This window comes from Pyrgilauda ruficollis, unplaced genomic scaffold, assembly GCF_017590135.1.
Source record: "Pyrgilauda ruficollis isolate IOZ18807 unplaced genomic scaffold, ASM1759013v1 scaffold74, whole genome shotgun sequence".
In the NCBI taxonomy this organism is placed as follows: domain Eukaryota; kingdom Metazoa; phylum Chordata; class Aves; order Passeriformes; family Passeridae; genus Pyrgilauda; species Pyrgilauda ruficollis.
In genome coordinates, this window is record NW_024529266.1 from 2,543,485 (window position 1) to 2,557,376 (window position 13,892).

The following is a 13,892-nucleotide window of genomic DNA, read 5'->3' on the forward strand; positions in this document are numbered from 1 at the left end:
CCCCCCCCCCCCCCCCCGCCTTCCACTTTCTAAGCAATAATTTTGTTTCCTAATGGTAATGGAAGCATTTGCCACTAGTTTTGCATGTAGTCATAAAGTAATTATGTGTCGCTAATTAGGCAGACATAAGGAACTTGAATTTGTCATTTCACAGAAAAGTAACTCTGAGAAGTGCCAGCAAATTTTAGGTGCCAGGACTGCCTCAGAGAGCAGGAATCCAGCTCTTTCCTCAAAACCTTGCTGAACAAATAGGCTTTGAGAACAGATCATATGGATACAGTAAGGTCAAACTAGAGCTCATGCAAACTATGCTGTTTCAGTGCTGAACTTTCAAACCTCAGTCTACTGACATGCTTCTAATTAATAGTGGAAACTAAATTTGTATGGATGCAGCCATACAGTTATTTAAATATATACTTTACATGGCAGCCAAATTAAGTATGACAGCTTGTTTACTATGGATTCCTGCCCTATGGGAGCTTTCAGACACAGTACATTAAGGAAGAGAACAAAGTAACAAGTCATGAAACAAACGGTAAATACTGGTATATCTAATGCTTATCATTTTGGTATGTGAAAACCACAAGTTTTACAGATTCACTGGCCATATTTTAGACATTACTATAAAAAAGTTAAGCAGGTAGATGGTGCAAAAAAATACAGTTCTTCTAGCAACCACCTTCTGTCTTATTAATGCCACTGGCTAATTAGCCACAGGCAAGAACCTGGTGTCAAGTTCAATTCAACTACTTTATTGCACCTTACATTAATAACCTGTGTATTTTAAACACAGCACTGTCTCCTTCCATTGTTAAGGGTTCCTTGATTTTTTCTTTTTGAAAGCTGTAATTTAATTTCCCAAATTAATATTTAATTATTTTGTTAGGCAATTTATATTGAATCTAAAGTAAAACAAATAAACGTTTTGCAAGAAAGCCTATAAAAAAGAGTAAAGAGCAGAAGCACCAGGCTGCCTATGGTAACTCTAACAAGACAATTCTAGTCTTCTAGGAATCCCTGCCAGCATGTAACAATGCACAGAAGACACTTTTCTAAACATACCTCTTGATCCGTGAAAATCTCAATGAAGTTCTGGAAGGAGAAGGACCCTGACTGAAGAATGAGCTCTCCTGTGTTTTCAAAGCACTGGCCAGTTAGAACAAGGAGCTTGTGCCTTGCAGCATCTGTGATCATTAAGCGCACCTAGAGTGAAGAAGAGAAATACATCAATAATGGGAGTGACCACATGTTTCAATAGTCCACTGAGAACACACACTTTACTCTCCTAATTTACAACCAGTCTTTGGAACAGGACTCTCAAAACATTATGGAGTTATACTGCTGTTTACAAAAGACAATGAGAAGGGGAAAACATGAAAAAAAGGAGGGGCACGATGCAGTTACAAGATCTGAAGAATAAAACAAATTAATGACATGGAAAAAACAGCAAGGAGCAGAACAGAATACAACTTGAATTAAGAAATAATTGTTTCAGCAACAAACTTATTCATAGTATAGTTCTTAGTATACTTTTATGGAATTGTATCAGGACAACCTTGGTAAACTATTTAAGAGCACATGCTTGTTACTTTACTTGACCCTCACTACAGCTACTAATTGTTCTTGCTTACCACTCCCAAGGGAGAGATTTATGTGCATGCTAAGAGAATGCCATGTATTCTAAACTTAGGAACAAAACTAAACAAAACCTGTGTAAGATTCTATACTGTTGAGTAAATGATTTGCAAATACTTCAAAAGTCTTACCAAACACTAAAATACCAATTCAGTCTATGGTAAGCTATGAATTTCAAGTGCACTAATTCCTCTATTAAGGAAGAATTAAATCAAACCAGAGCAGTGATTTCAGAACAAGACTATCCACATATTAAACTAATTGAGCAAATGAGCAGAGTCCACCTGGGACAGCTCCACATGATAATGCACCAAGCTCCATCTCCATGGAGATGACACAATCAACTCAGCTCTCCTAGCAAGATATTCTTTCCAAGGTTTATATTGATTGTTAAGCAATCAATTTTTCTAAATAACCCTTGTGAATGCTGGGAGGCCGAGCCAGGGAGGCTTAATTTGAATCTCTGCTGAACAGCTCACGTTTCCAGTACAACGAGAAAACACACACTGGAGAGTATGTATCTCAAAGAAGATCCCAACTCTATCATGTCTTCACTGTTATTTTATCAAATAAATGACCCTAATACTGAGAAGCAGAAAGTTCCTTTAACTAAATGTAGGACTAATGCTGGTCTGCCACTAATTGCACTAAATAATTACATATTCAAAAATATCATGTATGGATTTAATGTATCTATTTCTTTTTCAGACAAAAATGTAGATAAATGCAAACATTTGTCTGACGTGCATTACTCAAATCTTCTCTGTTTTCACTCTATTAAAATGGTATCAGAACTGGCTTCCTCTTCTGAGTTTTCTTTTGTTGCTGCCAGCAGTGCTTATCAGTCTGACAACTTTTGTGTAAACTCATCAGGTTTTCCAACAGCAAAACTACTTCCTGACTTGTGAATCACTGATATTTGACTGTCATATAATTCCCCTTCTATTTTATTAATTGACAATAAAGCACATTCTGCAGTGTTAGCAAACTATGCCAAGAAAGTAAGTAAATAAATATTTGCAGATTACAGATCATAATGTGTACACATGGAAGACCATAAAAGACTCATAAATTCTGTGTATCGGTACAAATAAGGTTTTTTGAAGGATGACCAGAAATTTGTCTCCTGATTTCAAGACCGCTTAATTTTAGAAGAAATTCTGCAAGGTGATGATTCCATTCAGTTTAACTGCTGGGTAAAGTTCAAAACTTGCTGAAGGAAATGCACAGCAAGATGTAGGCTCAGTCAAAACAGAGATTAAGATGGAGTGTGAACAGAGACCAGCACATCAGCAGAGCAGTTGTTTCCCATGATATAGTACATACTATATGGTACAGTCACAGGAACATTAAAGCAATGGAGTGGGAACTTCCTAAAAAGGAAGTAAATGTTCATCAGGGTTTTCTTCAGGAAATAACAATCTCTCTCTCTTTGGGCCTCTTTCTTATGGGAGGTGTTTGGCATTTGATAGGACATGACAGGAGCTCTGGGCACCATCATGTGTGGACTACCACCAGGTAAGGCTATTATCAGCCAGGTTACCAGGTATATTGTATTTCTTTCTAATTTGTTTTTGTTTGCTTCTTTGGCTTGGCTTTCTTTTTTATGATGTTGTGTTACTTTTGTTTGTTTTTTTGTTTCTTTGTGTGTTTTGTTTTCTTCCTGAGTGAATAGATTCCAGTTCCTCTTCTGGTGAAGTCAGAGCTTCATGGTATATGTATATCTCTGTCTCCCCCAGATCCACCCTGGAAATCTCTGGTATATGAAATTAAGTCCTATTTGCCATAGTGAACAGACAATGTCTACTCCAACCTCTGATTTAATTCTGCCACCTCTTTTTGATGGTCTCTTTCTGAATTGTGCCTATTCAGAGCCTTGCTTAGCCAGCCAAGTTAAAGCTCATCTGTCTGACTGGGACCAGTTTGGCAGGATGAAAGCAAGGATCACCTCCCACAGTTTTTTGAGATGAAATTTATGGTAACATAGCCAAACATCTTCCAGAGCCAGCTCAGTAAGCCCAGGGTTCAGAAATCATTTATGGGTGTCAGATCATGTTCTTCCATGTAGTCATCCATCAAAGGAATGACAAGCAGCAATAACAGAAATAGCATTTCCCAGCTTTTGGCAGTTTTTCATCTCTTCCACCCCTTCACACATGCACACACTTGATGGCTTTTTACTTAGAATGAATGCATAGAGTTGCTATCCTGGTGACCCCCTTGTCCTTACCAAGCACCTCTAATGCCTTGTAAGAGATTTTCACGCACTGTATTTTAGTAAGTTCCCACTGACTAAGGTGGCTTTTAAACTTCTACAGGTTCAGAAATTCCATTTGTTTTGGAGTCCTTTCTTCTGTTTGTGTTCAACATCATTTAACAACTGACAGCAAAATAGTTTTTTCACCAGTGACCACCAGCAGAACTGCTTTATCTTCCAAAAGAAATTAGACTCTGGCAGTGCTTCCCAGCAGAGACCAGCAATGCAATTATCCCTATTATTTCAACCTTCTCATTAGCTAAATAAATTAATTTTGTCTTTGAGCTACACAATCAGTTCTTTGATTCTGCAGAGTTCATAAGGAATTGGCAGTTCTCTTATGGGCACTCTCCAGGGTTCACTAATCATGCCACATGCTTTTTGAAGGACAGACAGATCAACCTAGAGTCACCACCACATAGTTGGTAATTCTCTCAGACACAAATTTGTCCCTGGGCACCTTCAGACATTTTCTTCATATGTAAAATAGGCACCAAAAGCTACCAAACAATGGCAAAGCAAACAAAAAGCTTAACCACAGCTGCCTCCACTCCATCAAGAAGAGAATTTGATGCATTATGAGAAAAGAAACACTGGGATCAGAGGCGTGTTTCTGTCCCATGCTTCTAACAATTTGTTAGGAGTCTGGGAAACCAGGGAAAAGATCAAGGGATGGGTGACATTTTTCATAATATTTATTCCAAATATACCCTTTCATTCGCAGTCAGACCTGCTCTAATCATCTGCTAAGACTTTGAAAAATAGTATTTTCTGAGTTTGTCAGCCTCTAAGCTGGCAGGCAGTGACTGATGCTCCATAATCACCTCAGCTACATCTGCCTCAGTGCCCTCATCATGCCCATTTAGTGCAGCTTTCATGAAATGTTCAACAAAGTATTTCTTACTTACCTCAGTACTAACTGCTTCATCTGAGGGATTGATGAGGACTACAGTTTCTAAGACATCACTTCTGTGGTGAAGAATCTTCTGACCTGCAAGTGCAGAGATGAAAAAAGAAAAATTAAATTCAACCATCATGGGATAGACCAGGACTTTCCAAGAGTTTGCTGTGTCACAGCCCTCTGGCTGACCTGTCTGAAGGAGTACCCATAACTCACCTTGTTTCACAGAGCTGGTGCAGGTAAGGGAGTAACCATCATCAGCTGAGCATCTAGCCCTGACATATCAAGTGGAAACTAGAACCCACACTGCCAAAATGCTCCCTTTAGCCTTCCACTGGTATTGATTAACACTGGGACACTGCAAAAAGTTCCCTGTGGGGATGGTTAGACATTTGCCATGCTGCCCTACTTTATCTCACTCCTGCTTACAAAAGCTGTAGCAAGCAAAGTCAAACAACAGGAGTGACAGAGCACACAAATAACATCTAGATCCTGAATTAGTAAAGTCTGGGCAAGTTTGGAGCAGCCTCACAGCCTATTGGCTTTCATACTTACTCTGTCTCTGTATTTAGTAGTGATATTCATCTCACTGGGAGTGAATGCCAGAAAAACAAAATAGGACTGCTGATTTTTTCCCCCCCTTATGTTAATTGGCAAGTTCTTATCAGGGTCTCTTTCTGTGAGAATTACAGTGAGATTAATTAGCGCTGGATTGTCATTCAGAAATCCAGACTAGTAATTAGTCAAAAAACCAGAAGAGCTGTCCCTTCTGAGCAAACTGATTGGCGCAGTATTAATCAATTAAAATAATTAATTAGGCTTAAAAGGGAGTATGGGACACAGACCTATTTGCCAACTTAGAAAACCTCCCCTGTAAAAAGACATAATTTAACAAGGCTGAGGGCAGTCAGGCTGAAAGGAGCTCCACATGCCTGAGAGCATCGTGTGAGAGAAAGGGCAGCCAGCCATTCCCACAGTGTCCCTGGCTGGGGTGGGCTCGGTGCTGCCCTACCTGCCCCAGCGATGTCCTCTTCCTTCCTCACTGACCTGCCTGCACGAGTCCTGTCTTCTTCCTCCTCCTTGACCCCTGAGCTCCCACTGTGCTGCATCTGTCACTGTTGCTCTGGGGAATATCTACATTTATAAGCATGTGAGCATAAAACCAAATGATAGAAAGTGATGGAGAAGGAAAATAGTGCTCCGAAGTAAAACGTGAGATAGGGTTGTAATCTATTCTCTTGTGCGTGACAGTGCTTAGAAACTTAGGGATAAATATCTACTTAGTTTGAAGAAACCTAGTTTATTTTAACATATATTCTTTCTGCTATACTTCCTTGAAAGAAGGATACAAATTATATATTGCAAAAGTTCTGATATTACCTTTTGCAATTCAATTTATTTTTAAAGTTTTGCTTCCTTGCCTATCAGAAATGCACATATAAAGCTACAGTCAATAAAACATCCGGATGGTTCTCTTACCGCATACTCCTTCAGAAGATGCTCTGTGCTCTGGTATTTTATTTGTTTGTCAGATTTCCCTTAAATTAAGAGATTAGGTGGAGTTTATTGAATCTTATCATTAAGGAAATGAAAGGAACCCTTTAGCAAACACTGAAATTTCTTGCTTAATTGTTGGTGAGCACATACGTTGCTTCAGGCTAGACTAAGCCTCATATATCATCAGACATGAACACATTAAACACAGGTAGAAAAGAAATGCAATTAGCCACACGCAAAGTTAGACAAAAATCCACAGCTTTAACTGGGCTCAAAGCACATACTTTGGACTTAATTGAAGCTGCTCCAAGTGGTGTGTCTGTGTATCTAGGAATGATTTTACCTGAGGAGTCACAGCTCCTGCACACCAGCCCCAGCGGTGGTTACTTACATCCTACCAGACACCCTGCTCTAGTGCTTGTGTGGGTTCATGGGCCCTGAGACTGATCTCCAGAGGCAGGCAAGCTGTCTGCACCATGTGCATGGTGCCCACTCAGAGATGCACGTGTGACTTTCTCCCTCTTCAGCTCCTTGAGATAAACATGTTACTGATTACCATACAGGTTACTGATTACCACCTGGCACTGGCAGGGTGTGAGTCACTATGAGAGCTCCCATCCCAGGAACATCTGGGAAGTTTCCAGATACTTGCTCATGTCAGCAACATGATCCCATGTCACTGCTTGACAAATAGGAAAGACTTTGAAAAACTATTTGCAATTTTGTAAGAGTAATGCAGGCTCGCTGCCCAGATTGATATCCTGAGATGCTCAGCTGAAATGAGGGAAAGTCTCCCATGGGAATGGTTTTATCAGACAGAAATTAACTATCACAGTGTGGGAGCAGAAAGCAGCAACAGCACCTCATAAACTGGCAAAAGACTATGACTTACTAAATTACAGATGGGAGTGGGAGAACCTGAGACTTGTGTACATCTGGGGTTGCTTTACTGGATTTCTGCAGCCACTCTCTACACATGACAGATCATTTCTGTAATTTGACAGGAGAAGAAAGGAAGAAACTTCCACATTGCATGGAAGTGCTCAGGTAGATAGATTTTACCTGCTTGTAGTTACTAAGAAGCAAGTCAAAACCCCTTCTAAAGACTTTAATATATAAATATTATTTGTGTTTGGAAGAAATCCAAGCATCTGCCTATCTTTTGCCCTTATTAATTAAAGCTTCAAATTAAAAACTGATATGAGCAAAGAGTGTGGCAGCTGTTTGATTCAGAACAAGAACAGAGAGAAGTAAATAGCGTGTGAAATTTGCTTGAAATTGCACTCATCAACCCAGTTTCTACAGCCATAGGATCCTAATGCCCCCCTACTCATCCAAATATCAATGACATCTATTTGAGATGGGGATGGTGTTATTATTGAGATGGGGATGGGGTGTTAGTCACGTTTCCTAGAAAAGTGACAGAACAGTTTTCTTAACTTACACAGTCAATTTTTTCAGGTCAATAAAGCAGCATGAACATGAGGGGCATTTTTAACAGTAACTATGTAAATTTGTGCAAACGAATGGCAAAGGAAAGAAATCAAGTCCTCATTCAAGATTTGTTTAACCAAGCATCACTACTGACATGCTTTTTCCTGGGCATACCTGCACAACTCAGCCCCACGGTTGTGCCTGCTGTAACAGGCTACTCAATACAGGGGTGTCCAGCAGCTTCTCCTGTCACTCCAGGTAGAAATCAACATTCACTTACTCCTTATCAATACAACTCCTGCACAAAGTAAACACAGAGGAAGCAGGCAAATCCTTCCTGTGGTCATTCTTGGCAGAAGGGGTGAAAGGAGTATTCTCCCTGGAAGTGTGTGCCTTCTCCCTGAAAATGGTAACCTGATCTGGCATTCAAACACATTTCTCTGGCAACTTTAAACATCTCTCATTTTTCATTGTAAAGAACTTCAAAGTCTCGTTTCACCGCCAGAAGACATGACTGTGGCTGTGTTACATCAGCCACCGTGCTGGGTGGTATTAACAGATGGCACAGCCTGCAAGGCTGGCTAATGGAGCTTCCCACGCCTTGAATATGCAGTGACCTCTCTGCAGCTAGGAACCTGCAGTGCTCTGCATTGTAAGGAGCTTCAATGCGCAGGTCCTCCCAGCTGCCCCTGGTCTTGTGGAGGAGTTCCCAGACACTGAGGGGAGAAATTCTCCAAAATGAACCATAAAACATCCATCCCTAAAATTCTAAGGGAAGCTTAGCCTCTTGAAAGACAGTATTGGAGCTTGTCAGCCACTGTGCTAGGAAGCAATAACTGATGTTCAAGAATGATCTCAGTTATAATGTGTTTCAGATTTACCATGTCTGATGAAGGTTTTTGGAAGGTTATCATATCCCTTGCACAGTAATCTAATAACTCATACAATTTAAGTAACTTCAAACTGCTCAGTATTTCATCTGCTATTTCTAGTCTGGACTTCAAATTTGTCCTCCAAAACCAGATGTGTTAATGCTGGGCTCTTTGTGCTTGTTCTATATTAGCAACAGAGTACTCAGAGTCTGGACGACTGGTCATCTGATGGTTACTATATATTGCATTAACTCAACAAATCTATCCTCCTCTGTTTTCAATGCAAAGATCAATGGGTATAAATTGTCAAATAATAATACTGTAATTGTGACCAGCCCCAAATATCCTGTCTGCCTGGAGGCACTACATTGCAACAACAATTTCAGACCATAGAGAAAGAAACAAGATACCCTTTTATAGAAGACTATCAACTATCTGAAGAAATCTTGCATAAATTATATGGAGCACTCTGTCTTCTTCACCTTCTTTTTTGAGAAAGGGATACCAAAGCATGCTAAGCTTCCTGCTGAACTAAACTGCAAGCTGGAGAAATAGGTAAGTGTCCAGCACTGAGCAAGGTAGTGACTTTACAGAGTCACCAAAGCAAATTCTGATGCTGTAAAACTCCAGAGTTCTGTATCTGCAAGTAAGAAGCCAATTACTTGCAGGCCTGATGAAGAAATAGCTATCTAATATCCAGGCATTGGTCTACAAGAAAAAGACTTCAGAAAGCTCCTTCCAGAAAAGGTCTGAAAGCCCTGCAGGTGATGCCAAGGACTGTGGAGGGCAATCATTCAGTCTTGTAATGAGCTGACACAATGGGGCATGCATAACACAGGCATAACTTCATTTATGCCAGAGAAGATGGATTCACTGCCTCCAGGGCTCAATTCAGCCCAATGGCTTCTTAAATTTAGGCTGTCTTCAAGGAAGGTATAATATTTTTTTTCCAGCAATAACTCCTACATATGTACAAATATCAGAATATTTTACACATTTCTAGGTGAAAATAAAATCCCGCTAGGATGTGAGGTGATGTGACAGCTATGAACAAATCTAATAATGAGTTAAAATTGCTGAACGCTCTGATGGAGAAAAAGATTTGGAAGAATGACACTAACTACAAAATGAGACTATTTTCCTTGCCATCATTTAAACCTGCTTGCTCTGGACATGATGGTAGGTTCAGATTTATATCTAATGTTACATGCTTTTTATAGGGAATTATGTGTTATCTCTGCAAAGTTAGGTTAATCTTTCTTGCATCTGATCAGCTGGAATATTGAACTGTGTTGTGACTATCCAGAAAGCATAAATCTCTAGTTTATTTTCTCTGTCTCCCTGCATAAATGGAATTGATGTTTGAATTTCATTTGGCTCAGCTGCAGCCTGGTGATGATAGTTAAACATTCTTCCTACCCACATCTGACTTGGAACAATTTATTAACTACAAATCCTGAGAGGCAATGTCCTGCATCCTCCTGTATTGTATTTTTTCATTTTTAAGCTCGTATTTATTTAATGAAATAAAGCCCGTTGCATACAATTTCATTTTTGTTTTTGGGTAAGTCCTTATCTGTCAGATCTCATTTGGGTTTATACCTCCAGATAATAACAGAGTCCTGAAAGTGGGAGGCTAGACAGAAGATGATTATGCAGTCTGAACAGTGACTGCAAGATTCAGCTTCCAGTTACTGTGCACAAACCCAGTTAACCAATCCTTGCTCAGGACTCTTAGACAGCAGTGAGAGAATGCAAGTCGACCTGTTTGCACCAATTTTCGTAGCTGGATTCATATTTTCTGACTCAAACTTTAATCTCTAATACTTGCAGACTTATGAACTGAGCTGTGCAAGGAGCTGTTGCAAGAACTACAAGTGATTGCAGGGACCTCACTGCTCTGTGACCATTCACCCTGAAATATCCTGAAATTAATCCAAGACATTACATCACCTTTTTCACAACCTGTTGATCAACAGACTAATTGTATCATCTCTTCACACTAAATATTGATTCCTTCCATGTCTGCCAACTTTGTGTGACATCTAATCTGCTGTCAAAATACAGTCATTTATCAAGTAGAAGCAAATTGTCCTTTCACTCCCACCTGTTAGTGCTGGGCAAATTAGTACTCTCATCTCTCATTTCTCACCTTCAGAAAATGGTATTCCTCACATAATTCTTGATATTTTACAATTTCAGGACATTATGAAGGACTTGTAAAGCATTAAAAATCAAAGACTACCCTGAAAAGTTGAAGCAAATAAGTCTAAGTAAAATAACAATAAAAGTTTACATATTATAATTTTAATGTCTACTAAAATAGATTTTTCTCCCAAAAGAGGGAAAACTGAACAAAGTAGCCTAGGGATTTCATTATTGATTTCACTGAGTCTCCGGACAGAAGTGAAATTTAAAACCAATTCTTCTGAATACCTCAATAAAATCAGAGTCAAAAAAAAACCCCACTTGCTGTTTATATGCTGAACTTCCAACAGTAGTGGAATCCAATGCCCAATAAATGGGTTCATCCTCAACTTTGCTTAAGAAAAAATATACCAAATAATCAGAAAACAGCATCAATTGATTCAATTAGTCCAGCGACAAGTTATTGTTGTGGAGCATTACAATTCACTATCAATGGGAAAAAAGACCAGTCTCTTTGTGAAATGAGTGGCAATATTTGATTGTTGGAGTACTTCTTGGATTAGGAAATCAAACATTCCTGATCTATCCTATGACAATCAATAATTCCCAATATATAAAATTTTATTTTTCTGGGGAAACTATGCAATATTGTAACCAGCTGCAGAGACACCAGATCACTAGCAACAGTCTTTGCTTTTTCATATGACGCCACAGCCTTGCATGGCTGTCCTGAACTCTGTAATTTCGCTTCCACTGACCTGTGTAATGTACAATTCACATGACAAGAAAAGCTTAAATCCCAGTAGCCTTGTACACAAGTATTTAGTAGCACTGTGATTTCAGCAAGAGGATAGCAAGCACAGGATATAAACATGAACGGGAACACGTGGAATTATGCCTTCCAAAAGGAGAGTGCAGCTTTATGATCCTACTCCAAGAAATTGATCTTCTGGGATTACAGAAAAAGGAAAAAAAAGAAGTGTTTAGAGATCAGAGTAGTTTAATCTCAGGGCAGAAATAGAAGAGTGATGGGTGTTTATTAGAGGGCTGTGCAATGCTCCTAGTCAAGAACTGCCTTAACCAACATCATGGCTGTAGTCAGTGTAGCTTTGAGTAAACACCTCTTTCCAACTCAAGTGTCTGACATGGGCTTTCACCATGAATTCATTTACCTGAAGCCACCATCTGCCTCATGAATCACTCCTCCAACCTTGAAACATGCAGTTTCAGAGGTGCTAGAGGACTGCTCAGTTCATAATTGGTTTGCCCTTTGATCCTTTCTATATGAATTATATAGCATTTTCCATTATTTTCAAGGCAAAATATAGCTCCTATTAATGCTCCAGATAATTAAAATTTAAGATCTTCCTCCAAAATATTCACAGTTTCAGAGTGGCTTCCTGAAATATGTATCTTAATTGTGTTGTAGAATATTTCCACATACTGGTTTTGTACATATGACTCTACAGACACTGTGGTCCCTAAACAACTACAATTTGTTTTATCTTTAGAACAGATCTGGTAAGTGTGACAGAATTTTAATCCCATAAAATACTTATAGGGAAACAATTTCCAAGGTCATATGGAAATAGAAACATGAAGCTTTAGAAGCCAACTAGAGTGCTATAGCTAGACAATCCTTTTGGCTCTGCAAATACATCACAATTTCGTGCTTTCAAAAGTACTGAATATTTAAAAAGCTAAGCTACACATAATGGATTTTTTATTTAGTGAGCCCTGTTAGCTACTTCCCAGAGCTGAAATTCTTCCATAAACTACTTTCCTGACTGTTAAGATATCAATATTATTTAACACTAACAATGTTATCACTGCAGACCTTGAAATCCTAGCTTCAAACGGCAACAGAAAACAACATCCAGTGAACTTTGTGAGGAATCTGTCTGGGACTATCTAGACAAAAGCCAAGCAATTTCATGTTTTCCTCTTGCAGATTCTCCATGTCACAAAATTGAGGCAGGCAGGTAGGTAAATGTGATATTCTCTCCAAGCATTTGTCTTGGGTTACATACCTCTAGATTACAGAAGTAATAATCTTAAGAAGATCTTAAGAGCAAGATAGTAGATTACTGGCATATATACCACGGTCAGCCCTATATTTTTAAGCTTTTTCATTGTCTCTCTCTTCTCTCCTGTCCTTAAATCTAAATTACATAGAAAACAGCATTGCTCTAGGATGCACTGCAGAACTGCTCTGGAGATTTATTTTTCAGCAGCACAGCACAGTGCCCTAGTGCTGCATAGAAACTGGCAGCCAACACGCACCGTGATGGGAGACTGCGGTAATGCAGAGCTGACTCATGAGTCCTGAAGGTCAATAAAAGTCCTCAACTGAAACTGCATTTGGGAGGGTTACTAACCAGGGAGAGAAGGAGAGGTGCGCAACATCAGATATCTTCCACAACCCTCTCTGTCTAGAAAGAAGGAAAATTTCTTCTTTAACTTCTGGAAAACATCTTGGATCTAGGAACTAAAATAATCCTGAGCACATCTATTTTATTTAAAATAGTTACTGCAATGTGATATTTAACTTTGGTCACTTTTTCAGAAAAGGTATCTCTCACTTCTCAATTGTCAAATAGCCAAATAAAATCTTATTTAGGAAAAATGCTACTTCTTTCTCAATTCCCCTATCTCATACTTCATGGTTTATTGAACACATCATATTTCATAATTCACAGGACTGGTTAGAAGCTTAAGTGTTCCTTTGTTATACCAAGTGACCAGTATATTCACATTACAGACAAAACTGTTTACTGGGCTGTTAAGCAGGTTTTTTGCACCAAACATGCTTGGCACTTTTTCCAAGCACTGCTTTTTATGGGAAAAAACCAAACCCAACCAACAAAACTAGTGGACTTATTTTAATTATTTCTTAAAACAAAGTATGATTCCGCCAATCCATTAACTAGCTTAGCATCTACCTCAAATCCAAGTGTACTCCATAGGAATATTGCCATTGAGGAATGGAAAAGGTTCTTTGATTATAAAGATCTGTTTTGAAATCAAGATAGGAAACATCAGCAGTTATGGTTCTCCTTAGTGGTATTTAATCAAGTAGTCAAGACCCTTCCTATATCTCAAAAGAATACTCAACAACTTCAGTGAAATTTATTTTATTTCCTTTCAA

General features: G+C 38.9%; 1 protein-coding gene across 1 annotated transcript in view; it reads right to left on the minus strand.

Moving 5' to 3' along the window:
* MAP1B (microtubule associated protein 1B) overlaps positions 1 to 13,892 on the minus strand; it is a 67,284-nt gene that overhangs the window by 15,542 nt on the left and 37,850 nt on the right. The window contains exons 3-4 of the mRNA XM_041486183.1: positions 4,801 to 4,883; positions 1,063 to 1,203 (exon numbers count right to left, since the gene is read on the minus strand). Coding sequence (XP_041342117.1) covers positions 1,063 to 1,203; positions 4,801 to 4,883 — 224 coding nt within the window. The remainder of the gene's footprint in view (positions 1 to 1,062; positions 1,204 to 4,800; positions 4,884 to 13,892) is intronic.